We start from the raw sequence: 12,867 nt of genomic DNA, 5'->3' as shown, positions 1-12,867 counted from the left end.
ATTGCTGGGCCTCTTGCTGAGATATTTGTATCATCGATAGTCACAGGTGAGGTGCCAGAAGACTGGAGGTTGGCAAACGTGGTGCCACTGTTTAAGAAGGGCAGCAAAGACAAGCCAGGGAACTATAGACTGGTGAGCCTGACCTCAGTGGTGGGCAAGTTGTTGAGGGAATCCTGATGGACAGGATGTACATGCATTTGGAAAGGCAAGGACTGATTCGGGATCGTCAAACATGGCTTTGTGCGTGGGAAATCATGTCTCACAAACTTGATTGAGTTTTTTGAAGAAGTAACAAAGAAGATTGATGAGGGCAGGGCAGTAGATGTGATCTATATGGACTTCAGTAAGGTGATCGACAAGGTTTCCCATGGGAGACTGATTAGCAAGGTTAGATCTCATAATAAAGGAAGGACTAGCCATTTGGATACAGAATTAGATCAAAGGTAGAAGACAGAGGGTGGTGGAGGCCCGTGACCAGTGTAGTGCCACAAGGATTGGTGCTGGGTCCTCTACTTTTTGTCATTTACATAAATGATTTGGATGCGAGCATAACAGGTACAGTTAGTAAGTTTGCAGATGACACCAAAATTGGAGGTGTAGTGGACAGTGAGGAGGGTTACCTCAGATTACAACAGGATCTGGACCAGATGGGCCAATGGGCTGAGAAGTGGCAGATGGAGTTTAATTCAGATAAATGTGAGGTGCTGCATTTTCAGAAAGCAAATCTTAGCAGGACTTACACACTGAATGGTAAGGTCCCAAAGAGACCTTGGAGTGCAGGTTCATAGCTCCTTGAAAGTGGAGTCGCAGGTAGATAGGATAATGAAGAAGGCGTTTGGTATGCTTTCCTTTATTGGTCAGAGAATTGAGTACAGGAGATGGGAGGTCATGTTGCGGCTGTACAGGACATTGGTTAGGCCACTGTTGGAATATTGCGTGCAATTCTGGTCTCCTTCCTATCAGAAAGATGTTGTGAAACTTGAAAAGGTTCAGTAAAGGTTTACAAGGATGCTGTCAAGGTTGGGAGATTTGAGCCATAGGGAGAGGCTGAACAGGCTGGGGTGGTTTTCCCTGGACCGTCGGAGGCTGAGGGGTGACCTTATAGAGGTTTACAAAATTATGAGGGGCATGGATAGGATAAATAGACAAAGTATTTTCCCTGGGATCGGGGAGTCCAGAACTAGAGGGCATAGGTTTAGGGTGAGAGGGGAAAGATATAAAAGAGACCTAAGGGGCAACGTTTTCATGCAGAGGGTGGTACGTGTATGGAATGAGCTGCCAGGGGATGTGGTGGAGGCTGGTACAATTGCAACATTTAAGATGCATTTGGATGGTTATATGAATAGGAAGGGTTTGGAGCGATATGGGCTGGGTGCTGGCAGGCGGGACTAGATTGGGTTGGGATATCTGGTTGGCGTGGACAGGTTGGACTAAAGGGTCTGTTTCCATGCTGTTCATCTCTATGACTCTATGACTCTATGAGTGCATCCACCAGAGATCCTTTTAGCTCAATATTTTAAACAAAAGATTAAAAACTGTGTAATTAATTCCTGTTACATTTTACGAGATTAGTATTATAATTATAGAAGTTATATCAAATAATTCGTCCTGAACAAGTTATCATAAGTCATATTGCTTAATTGCGCATATTTGCGGGCAGCACAGTGGCTCAGTAGTTAGCCCTGCTACCTCATAGCCCCAAGGACCCGGGTTCGATTCCAGCCTGTCTGCATGGGCTTCCGTCGGGTGCTCTGGTTTCCTCCTACAATCCAAAAATGTGCAAGGTGAATTGGCCATAAGGCGCATTAGACAGGGGTAAATATAGGGTCGGGAATGGGACTGGTTGGGTCCTTCTTCAGAGGGTCGGCGTGGACTTGTTGAGCCAAAGGGCTTTTTTTCCATACTGTGGAGTATCTAATTTTAAAGTAGTTGTTTTGTAATATTGAGCACTTGAGCATTGCTGGAAAAGGGATACGTTTTCTCTCAGACTTTCGTCTTACATTCATCAGAACAATTTGCAAGAATGCCAATTTAAGGAGATTTTCTAGGTAATTCAAAGCACCTAAACACGCGCTTTCATCCATTTACATTTATTACTGTGCAGGTTAGTTACTTCTCCACTTGTTCGTGCCTCAGTGACAAACAAGAATACCCGACATTCTTCAGAACCATCCCAAGTGACGATTATCAGTCCAAACTTCTCGCTGTACTAGTGAAAACGTTCGGTTGGAATTGGATTGGGACAATTCGAAGTAACACCGACTATGGGAATTTTGGAATGCGAGCATTTATCGAAGAAGCCCAAAACTTTGGGGTGTGCATTGCGTACTCTGAATTGTTTTATCGAACGGACCCTGCAGACAAGGTCACCAAAATAGTGCGGGTGATCAAACAGGCGACCACAAAAGTCTTGGTGGGGTTCTTACATCCTGGAGAGATGCGAATATTACTTAAGGAATTTTTGCGTCAAAATGTAACTGGGATACAATGGATTGGGAGTGAAGGGTGGGTTACAGAAGATTTGCTCCCCCCTGAAGAAAGAGCGAGATTTCTGGTTGGGACGATTGGTTTAGCAACCCGAAGAACAGAAATAGACGGACTCAGAGATTATCTTCTAAAAATTCATCCTTCCAGGTTCCCTGACAGCATTTTCGTGAATAAATTTTGGGAAGCTGCATTCACGTGCTCTTTAAAGGCTGACAATGTGACAGAGCAATTCCAAATGCAGCAATGCACGGGAAAAGAACAGCTGGATGAAATAAAAAACGCCTACCTTCCAGCGATAATGGACGGAAGTTCCTACCATGTGTACAAAGCGGTCTATGCTGTCGCTCATGCACTTGACGATATGCTAAACTGTGAAGAAGGCTATGGCCCCTTTATGAACAATACATGCGCTCACATTTCAAACTTTGAACCCTGGCAGGTAAGAAAATAGGCACACATTAATGGTGACCCAATCGTTTCTAGTGCAAAAACTCTGCAAATAAATATCACCCAAAATGGTATTTGTTACATTCCCAGTTGTGTCTTTACTACTGAGCAGTTCTACTTTAACAAACAATCCCAGTGAGCAAACGATATATTCAGGGAATGAGACAGAAAGAATAACATGCCGGTATTAAAAAAAAAGGAACCGCCCCCCCCCCCCCAAAACCTTGCAGAAAATGTTTGCGAATGTATAGGAAGCCAGATAATCGCTGTAACATTAAAGCTAATAACAAAGAAAGATGTAATTAGTGGCGCATTTCAGTGCCTCAGCAGTTCCAGAGAGCTTTGTAATTAAGGAAGCCCGTTTTAAGTGTAGTGCGAAAGTTAAATTGCTTCACAAACAACAGTATGATAGATAAGTAGGGTCAAAATTTCACCAAGTTACAGTCCAACCGGTTTATTTGAAACAATAAGATTTCGGAGCCTCGCTCCATCTTCAGGTGAAGGTCACGAGCTCCTGAAGAAGGAACAACGCTCCGAAAGCTCGCGTTTTCAAGTAAACCTAAAAATCACACAACACCAGGTTGTAGTCCAACAGATTTAATTGGAAACACACTAGCTTTCGGAGCGACGCTCCTTGAAGAAGAGGTTGGACTATAAACTGGTATTGTGTGATTTTTAACTTTGTACACCCCAGTCCAACACCGGCATCTCCAAATCAAGTAAACCTGTTAGGCTATAACCTGTTGTCATGTGATTTTTGACCTTGTCCAACCTAGCCCAACACCCACACCTCCACATCATAGATAAGCAGATCATCATTTTATGTGTTTAAGGACTAGGATATTGGGCAGGGGATGGAATGATTTTCCTTCGCATTTTGCTTCTCGGAGCAATTCCCATTTCCTCACCTAGAGTGTGGTGAGACTGTCATTCGCTATTATAGAAGGAAGTGATGGACCAAACATTATATGATTTGAAGAAGAGGTTGGATATAGCAGTTCGGGTTAAAGGAATGAAAGGTTATAGGGAAAAGTAGGACGAGGCTATAGAGTTGGATGATCACAATGAAAGGAGAAGCATACTCAATGGGCTGAATGGCCTACTTCTGCTCCCATTTTCTGTTTCTATTTAACAGATGAATCACAGAAAAGTACATTGTTGCACTCAGTCTTTAGTGCACCCCGGGTGTCAGTTTAGATAATGGGATAAAGTCTCTGAAGTGGGATTTGATCTGAAGCGTTCTGCCTCACTGCCGATATGTTGCCATGAAACCACAGCTAAAACCATCACGTTCATGTAGGATCTGTGTTTAATAATTCATCTCAAACTCAAAGGGAATTTGCACAGTTCCAAGACCTGAATGAATTTGAATGCATCTATCCACGTGTAACATACCCTTGTTACATCTAATGATTTACATGATTTACGTTGTTCTTCTGTAGCTGCTGCATTACCTACACTCGGTAAATTTTACAGATCGGACTGGAGAAGTTGTGTACTTTGATGCAAATGGTGATCCAGTCCCAACGTATGAAGTAATAAATTTGCAAATGACTTTGAAGGGTACAGTTGAAATTGTAAACGTTGGATATTATGATGGCACGGCTCCTTTAGGGCAAGAACTTGCCCTGAACGTTGGGGATATCGTGTGGAGCACCGTTGACAATCAGGTATATTCATTTAAATTTTGACTGGCAATCTACGGTAACACAACGACTTTCAGACCAGCAGCTTTGGCAGCAATTGCATGTGTGTGCATTTTTAAAAAATCTGTCCATTGAATATACGTCCCACGAGCAAGGTTGGTACTTACTGTCCATTCTGAGTTTTCTTGGGTACGATAAATGAATAGTTATGGACACCACTTCTTTAGAGTCTTATCGCTTTTCTCATTCTCTGCGTTCCTCCGATTTGAACAATCCTGAAACTGTAGTTTCAACATAGTCTTACCCCATGCGGTTTAATTAAATGGCATCCCCATTATTTTTAAACAGTGCGCCTCGGTTCTAAACTCCCCAATCAGGGGAAACAACTTAGCTGCATCTGTATATTATATCCCTTTAAGTATTTTCTAAGTTTCAACGAGGTCACCTCTAATTCTTCAAATTTCCAGAGAATACAGACCTAGTTTGCCCAATCTCTCTTCATAGGAAGTAGTGAAACAGGAATTCACTACTCATGTAATCTTACCCTCTCATCATAGAAGATAATGTTCCATTTGTTTTCCTAATAGCTTGCTGCACCTGCATGTTAGTATTAATTGTCTTATTGAAGAGACATTCCAATCCCTTCGCATATCTACGCTTTTTATCCCATCAACGTGTGAGAAATGCACTGCACATTTGTCCGTCCTATCAAAGTGCATTACCTCACTTTTTCCATAATTGTATTCCATTTTCGTTATTCTTGCTCACTTGTTAAGCCTCTCCAAGTTCTCCAAAGTATGTTTTGCATCTTCGTCACAATATACATCCCTGCCTAACTTTGTATTAGCTACAAATAGCAAAATATTCCATTTGGTCATCACCTCCAAATCATTGATAAATATTGTGAACAGCTGGGGACCAAGTACTGACCTATTCGGTACTCCACGAGTACCGCCTACTAATATCAGATGATCTATTTGTTACGACTGTGTGCTTTCGGCCCATTAACTGATCATTAATCCGTGTCAGTATCTCTTTTACCATGCAGTTAATTATGCTAACTAGCCTCCTATGTGGAACCTTATCAAAAGCCTGTGAATATACAGGTGTACGGCATTCAAGAACTCTCCCTTATCCATTTTGTGAAATATCCTTCAAAATAAAGCTCCAGGTTCGGGAAACATGCAACAAGTACAACAAACATGTCTTTCCATTCACAAATCCATGCTGTGTATGCCTGATCAGATCATTTTTACCCCACTATGCATTAATTATCTTCTTCATGGTAGATTCTAGCAGTTTCCCTACTACTGATTGAGGACTGACAGGTCCGCCTCTCTTTTCTGTCTCACTCTTTTCCGAAATAGTGGGATGACATTTGCTAGCGAAGTTAATTAGGAATTGAGATGCATCAAAGTGTATATAGGATAATCAGGGAAAGAACAGAAAAATTCAATGAGCGAGTAAATAAAATTCAGATTTTATCATTTGCTATGGTCGGATACAAAGCCATGGCCAGAACATTAGCCAGGATTGGGGAGCACAGGGCCAGCGAAATTGGCACTACTCCGCTACCTCCCCACGTGTGCCTTTGAGCAGAAATAAAAAGAAGCGTTGACTGAGTGCTTCAAAATCAGGAAAGAATCCGTGAAGAACTGTTTCTGGTGGCAAAACAATCGCTTGCACACTAAGATATTTAAGGCTATTTTGAAAATGCGCACCTTGTGTTGGTGATCAGAATTCCTGAAATGGCAAGACATTCTTGATGCGCCGGATGGAATTTGTGTATTGTTCTTATGATATGGTGGGAATAAAGTCTTTCTTTTCCCATAGATTCCACGTGCGCTTTGCTCAGAACCTTGTCCTCCCGGAACAAGAAAGGTCAGCCGGAAAGGTCAGCCAATATGTTGTTTTGACTGCGCAGAGTGCGCCGATGGTGAGATCAGCAACGCCACAGGTATGTACAAACATGGAGCCGAATACGATGTTATCGTGTATCCAAATTAATCTCTTTTTTTTAATGATTATATCATTCTTTCAGATTCCACTGATTGTATGAAATGTCCTTTGGAATATTGGTCCAATGATCAAAAAGATCGATGTGTTCCCAAAAAGATTGAATTTCTTTCCTTCCAAGAAGTTTTGGGCTATGTCTTAGTGGCACTTGCTTTAGTGGGCGTGTGCCTCGCATTGGGTACAGCTGCTGTATTCTTCCAGTATCGGGAAACACCTATCGTTCGAGCGAACAATTCGGAGCTGAGCTTCCTCCTTCTCTTTGCCCTAACGCTTTGCTTCCTGTGCTCACTTACCTTCATTGGGAAACCGACCGGATGGTCCTGCATGTTGCGGCGAACTGCGTTTGGAATTGTATTTGTTCTCTGTATTTCCTGTATTTTGGGGAAAACAGTTCTTGTTGTGATCGCTTTTAAAGCAACTCTTCCCAACAACAACTTGATGAACTGGTTTGGACCCATGCAGCAACGGTTAGGCGTGTTCGTTCTTACATTTCTTCAAGGTTTAGTTTGCACAATCTGGCTCATTGTATCACCTCCTTATCCACTGAAAAACGCGACCTATTATAGAGATATCATTATTTTGGAATGTGACGTGGGCTCTTTAAAAGCCTTTTATTTTGTATCCAGTTATATTGGTCTTCTATCCACGGTATGCTTCCTGTTAGCTTTTCTTGCCCGGAAACTTCCAGATAATTTCAATGACGCGAAGTATATAACTTTCAGTATGCTGATCTTCTGTGCTGTTTGGATCACTTTTATTCCGGCTTATGTCAGCTCTCCTGGAAAGTACACGGTGGCTGTCGAAGTGTTTGCTATTTGGGCGTCGAGTTTTGGTTTACTTGTCTGTATTTTTGCTCCAAAATGTTATATTATCTTAGTGAAACCAGAGAATAACACAAAGAAAAACATGATGGGCAGAGGGTCTTCACAGTAACTCTGAGATTGTTTTCTCTGTATTACATTCCAACTGTCACATCAATATGCAAAACTGTTGCGCAATAAATTTAAGTTGAATTCACGTACGATGTAAAATAGCCTTGAGTGTAAGCCTTCGATAATTTATATTGTCACTATATCTATATTCACGTATACAGCCTGAATTGTGTGCGAACTCAATCGCTAGTGATGGACAGAACAGTCCGTATTGGCAAAAGTGAGGACTGCAGATGCTGGAAATCAGAGTCTAGATTAGAGTGGTGCTGGAAAAACACAGCAGGTCGGGCAGCATCCGAGGAGGAGGAAAATCGACATTTCGGGCAAAAGCCCTTCATCAGGACTGAAGGCAGGGAGCCTCCAGGGTGGAGAGATAAATGGGAGGGGGGTGGGAGTGGGGATGAAGGTGATAGGTCAGAGAGGAGGGTGGGTGCTCAGTTCAAGGGAACTTGAAATAGACAGCTTCTGGGACGCCCGTATCCTTTGTTAGTGTTTAAAAGCAAGCGAGTTCGTACTCGACTGCATCAATACCGATTCAGCTTCGCTCCATTTACAAGCGTTCGCGTTTACAATGCATGACTGTCCATTGATTTAAATAAAAGGCCTGCTGCCTCTGGACCCTCACTACTTTAATGAATCTTTATTTTATTCATTTGTTGAATACAGGCATCACTCACTGGCTTCCCCATTCCTAATTGTCCAGAGGGCAGTTAAGAGGCGTCCACATTGCTGAGGGTCAAGACTCACGTGTAGGCCAGACTAAGGGCGGCACGGTGGCACAGTGGTTAGCACTGTTGTCTCGCAGCGCCAGAGACCCGGGTTCAATTCCCGCCTCAGGCGACTGACTGTGTGGAGTTTGCACGTTCTCCCCGTGTCTGCGTGGGTTTCCTCCGGGTGCTCCGGTTTCCTCCCACAGTCCAAAGATGTGCAGGGCCAGGTGAATTGGCCATGCTAAATTGCCCGTAGTGTTAGGTAAGGGGTAAATGTAGGGGTATGGGTGGGTTGCGCTTCGGCGGGTCGGTGTGGACTTGTTGGGCCGAAGGGCCTGTTTCCACACTGTAATGTAATCTAATCTAATCTAAATAAGGACAGTACTGATTGAGATGGGTTTTTCCCGACCATCGACTGGTAATTGCAGATTTCTTTGTTTTCTCTTGAATTCAAGTTCCACTATCAGCCTCGTTGGGATTCTGAGCCGGGTCTCTAGATTGGCTGTCCAGGAAGCCTGCCTTGAAGAAGTTTTCCTCCTCTCTCTACAAGAATCTCAGGGAGTCCCTCTCCCATTGTAACTCCCAGGTCATTTCCTCTGCCCTGAAAAAGCTGGATTCCTGATGAAGGGCTTTTGCCCGAAACGTCGATTTTACTGCTCCTCGGATGCTGCCTGAACTGCTTTGCTTTTCCAGCACCACTCTGATCTAGACCCTTGTCCAGCGATAATACCAAAATGCCATAACCTCCTCCTTTCATGCTGTCAGTCTATATCGGCATTCTTCATAGTTTGCCATTAAGAAGCTTAAATAAAACTATAGAAACAGCAAAACAGAGCGATTGCTCGATTTCGAATGCAATTGTCAAAAAATATTGGCCAGGCGATACATCCGGAGCGAGAACCATACATTTAATTCGGTCACACTGATGAGCTGCAATTCCTTTCTCTCTCACCCATCAGACATCGGCTAACCTGCTGAGTAATTACATATGTTTATCTGTAATGTCACGTTTCAATCTATTTTGAACCAAACTCATGTTGCCGGGGTTAAGTCGTACCACGTAGACGAAACTTTTTTAAAAACTGACCAACGCTACTGCAGCATCTGGATTTAAAAAGGGGAGGAGTCAAAATATTATTTGGAGGCCAGTTAGTTTAGCATTTGGTTTTGCGAAATGTTAGAGTCTATTATAAATGACTCATTGGAGGAACTTAGAAATATAACATGTATAGAACATAAGAGTCAACGTAGCATCCACAAAGGGGAAATCACGTCTGACAAATTCATGAGAAACCTTTGGTAGAAACAGGGATAGAAAGAAGAGAAACAGTGAGTATAAGAAGGTAACAACAAGGAACTGGAGTAGGCAATTCAGCCCCTCAAGCCTGGTCCACCATTTAATTGGATTATGACTAGCCTAATCTCGGCCTCACTTCCACTTTTCTGTCCACTTCTCATAACCCTTTCACCTGTTCCTAATTAAAAATCTGTAAATCACCTCCTTAAATTTACTCAACGTCCCAGCACCCACAACATGCAAGAGCAATGAATTCCACAGATTAATGGCCCTATGAGAGAAATTATTTCTCTGCCACCCTTTATCCTCAAGCTATGACTTCTCATTCCAGATTGTCCCACATGAGGAAACATCCTTTCTATGGTACTTTGTCAATCCACTTAATCATCTTTGATACCTCAATTAGATCTCCTCTGCTTCTTCAAAATTCCAGAGAGAATGAGCCCAAACTGCTTAACCTCTCTTCATACTCCAAGCCCGTCATCTCTGGAATCAATGGAGTGAAGCTCCTCTGAGCTGCCTCCTATACAATTATATCCCTTCTCCAGTAACAGGTACAAAATTACAGGCAATACTCCAGATGTGGTCTTACTAATACCTTGTACAACTAAGCAACATATCCCTGTTTTTATATTTAATTCTTTTTAGCAATGATGTCAAAATTAGATTTTCCTTCCTTATTTCCTGGTGTACCTGCATACTAATTTTCTGCATTGAAGCTCTCTGAAGTTTCTTTCCATAAAGATAACAAATTGTCTTTCTATTTCTCGGACAAACATGGATAACATCATACCTATCCACATTAAACTTCATCTGCCAACTTCTGGGCCATTCACCATATCCATTTGTAAATTTCTTTTCTCTTCATTGTAACTACTTCCCCACTTGTTTTAGTGTCATCTGCAAACTTGGTTATAATACTTCCTGTCCCCACATCAATCTCATTTGAATTGTCAGAAGATGTTTCATAAGGTACCGCACTTTAGGCCACTGAATAAGAGCTTATAGTGTTGGAAGTAGTATATTCGCATGGATGGAGGCTTTGCTAACTAATAAAGACAGAATGTTGGGAAAAGGGGGCATGTTCAGAATAGACACCTGTAACCAATGGAGAGATACAGGGGTCTTTCCTGGAGTCACAATTAATTACAATATATGATGGAAGCGAATGTACTATAGCTAAAATTGAAGATGACACGAAGTAGATGGGAAAATGAGCAGGGAGAACTATTTGAGCTTTGTGGACAGACAAAATGATTGCGCAAAGGCTCAGTAGGTGGAATGTATTTTAGGAAAGTGTGTCGTTATGCACTTTGGTAGAGAGCTGAATATTATTTAAATCAAGAAAAACTGCAAAAACTACAGCATAGAAGACTTGGGCAATTGGAATTCCCTTAATTCCAAAGTGATATTAACTATAAAAGTAGGAAGGCCCTGCTACAATTATATATAGTCATAACACAACTGGAATATTGGGAATAATCTTGGGGCTATTATTTAAGGGAAGATATACTGAAATTGGATCCAGTCCAGAGAAGGTTCACTGGGTTGATCCAATGTGTAGAGGTCTGTCTTATGAGGAGAGCATGAGTAATTTGAGCCTGCATTCATTGAAATATTTAAGATTCATGGAGGACTTGACAGAGTACATATGGAGACTTTTTTTCTGTAAGAGTTTAGCACCAGAGGGCATAATATCAGAATAGCAGTTTCCCAATTAAGACACAGGTAAGGAGTAATTTCCCAGAGAGTGGTGAATCTGGATAATCCAAAGTGGAATATGGGAAAAAATTTTAGAGCTACTCCTTTTTTGAGGTATTTTAGGTGTTGGAGGTAATTACAGTTTTATAAGCTATTGCAGTGTTTTGGAACTTTGGGGTGGTGTTCGAGGGTGGGGGGGTGCACAGAGATCAAAATAACAGCACTTTTAAAAGGAGGAAGAGAATAAAGGCAGGGACCACGTGGTCTGTGTGTGTGTGTGTGTGTGTGTGTGTGTGTGTGAGAGAGAGAGAGACAGACAGGGAAAAAAAACCCTGCACCGCTGTCTGACATAACAGTGTACTCACATAGCTATTGTCTTTGCTATTTGAGTTCAAATATTTCTGGACATCTGATTACATCTAAGAAAAAATAATGAACAGCGAAATTCACAGCTGATCTTGCAGAACATGTGTAGGAGAGCTCACAGCACAGGAGCAGTGTATGGTTTTTAAGTGTAACCTTGCTCATTTTTCACTAGTGAGTACAGTGGTTATATGTTTTATTATGTGTTTGGTTATATGTTTTATTGAGATCTGTCCCTTGATTAAAATTTTAAAATAAAATACATAGGTACTAAGTTAGCCTGGAGCAGCATTTTTTTTAGAACAGTAAGATTATAGTATTTTCTATAGATTGCTGAAGTGCAAACGTGGTTTTTAGTAGAGTGATGTGCTCTTTCTGTCGGATGTGTGAGATTAGGGAGAATTTCCATCTTACAGGAGATTATATCTGCAGTAAGTGTGTTTGGTTGTGAATTCTATCATATTGCATGGATTGGTTAGAGTGGCCATTAAAAGCAATGAGCAATTTACAGGAGGTAGGTGCTGTGTTGGATGGCATTTATAAGAATGGAGAAAATTTGCAAAAACAGTCAGGTAGAATTGTTATTGCCAGGAAAGGTAGGAGAGGCAGATAGGTAGTGCAGGAGTCTCCTGTGGCTACCCCCATCTCAAACAAGTATGCTGTTTTGTGAAATATAGTGGGCGGTGGACTCTCAAGGGAATGTAACACAAACAGCCAAGTTTCTTGTACCAAGACTGTCTTGAGTGTAACGTGGGGTATATCAGGTTCCAAGTGATCGATTATGATAGGCGACTCGCTAGTCAGAGGCACAGACAGGCATTTCTGCAGCCGACAGTGAGAAATCAGAATGGTCTGTTTCATCCCTGGTACCAGGATCAAGGATATCTCAGAGACAGTGCAGAATATTCTCAAAGTGGAGATGGGCCAGCAGGATGTCATCATCACATTGGAACTAATGTCATAGGAAGAAAAAAGGATGAGATTCTGAAGAGAGAATATAGGACGTTAGGCAGCAATTTATAAAGGAGGTCCTCAAGGGTAGTAATATCTGGATTACTCATCGTGCTACAGGCTAGTGATGGTAGGAATAGGAGGAGAGAGAAGATGAAGAGGGTTGAGGAGCTCGTGCAGAGTATAAGGGTTCACATTTTTGGATCCTTGGAATCTCTTCTGGGGTAGTAGTGATCTTTGTAAGAAGAAGAGATTGCACCTGAATTAGAAGGGACTAAAATACTGGCAGGGAGATTTTCTACAGCTGTTTGTGAGGA

At 42.0% G+C, this 12,867-nt stretch overlaps 1 protein-coding gene across 1 annotated transcript in view; it reads left to right on the top strand.

Moving 5' to 3' along the window:
• LOC122555644 (extracellular calcium-sensing receptor-like) overlaps positions 1-7,613 on the top strand; it is a 20,380-nt gene extending 12,767 nt beyond the window's left edge. Inside the window, exons 4-7 of the mRNA XM_043701642.1 lie at positions 2,105-2,926; positions 4,377-4,604; positions 6,414-6,537; positions 6,622-7,613. Of these exons, the coding sequence (XP_043557577.1) occupies positions 2,105-2,926; positions 4,377-4,604; positions 6,414-6,537; positions 6,622-7,529 (2,082 nt within the window). The 3' untranslated portion in view covers positions 7,530-7,613. The remainder of the gene's footprint in view (positions 1-2,104; positions 2,927-4,376; positions 4,605-6,413; positions 6,538-6,621) is intronic.
• Positions 7,614-12,867: the final 5,254 nt, after the last annotated feature.

The sequence above is a fragment of the Chiloscyllium plagiosum genome, chromosome 13 (genome assembly GCF_004010195.1).
Source record: "Chiloscyllium plagiosum isolate BGI_BamShark_2017 chromosome 13, ASM401019v2, whole genome shotgun sequence".
Lineage (NCBI taxonomy): Eukaryota > Metazoa > Chordata > Chondrichthyes > Orectolobiformes > Hemiscylliidae > Chiloscyllium > Chiloscyllium plagiosum.
The sequence above is the reverse complement of the archived record's forward strand: the minus strand, read 5'-3'. Positions and strand labels throughout refer to the sequence as shown.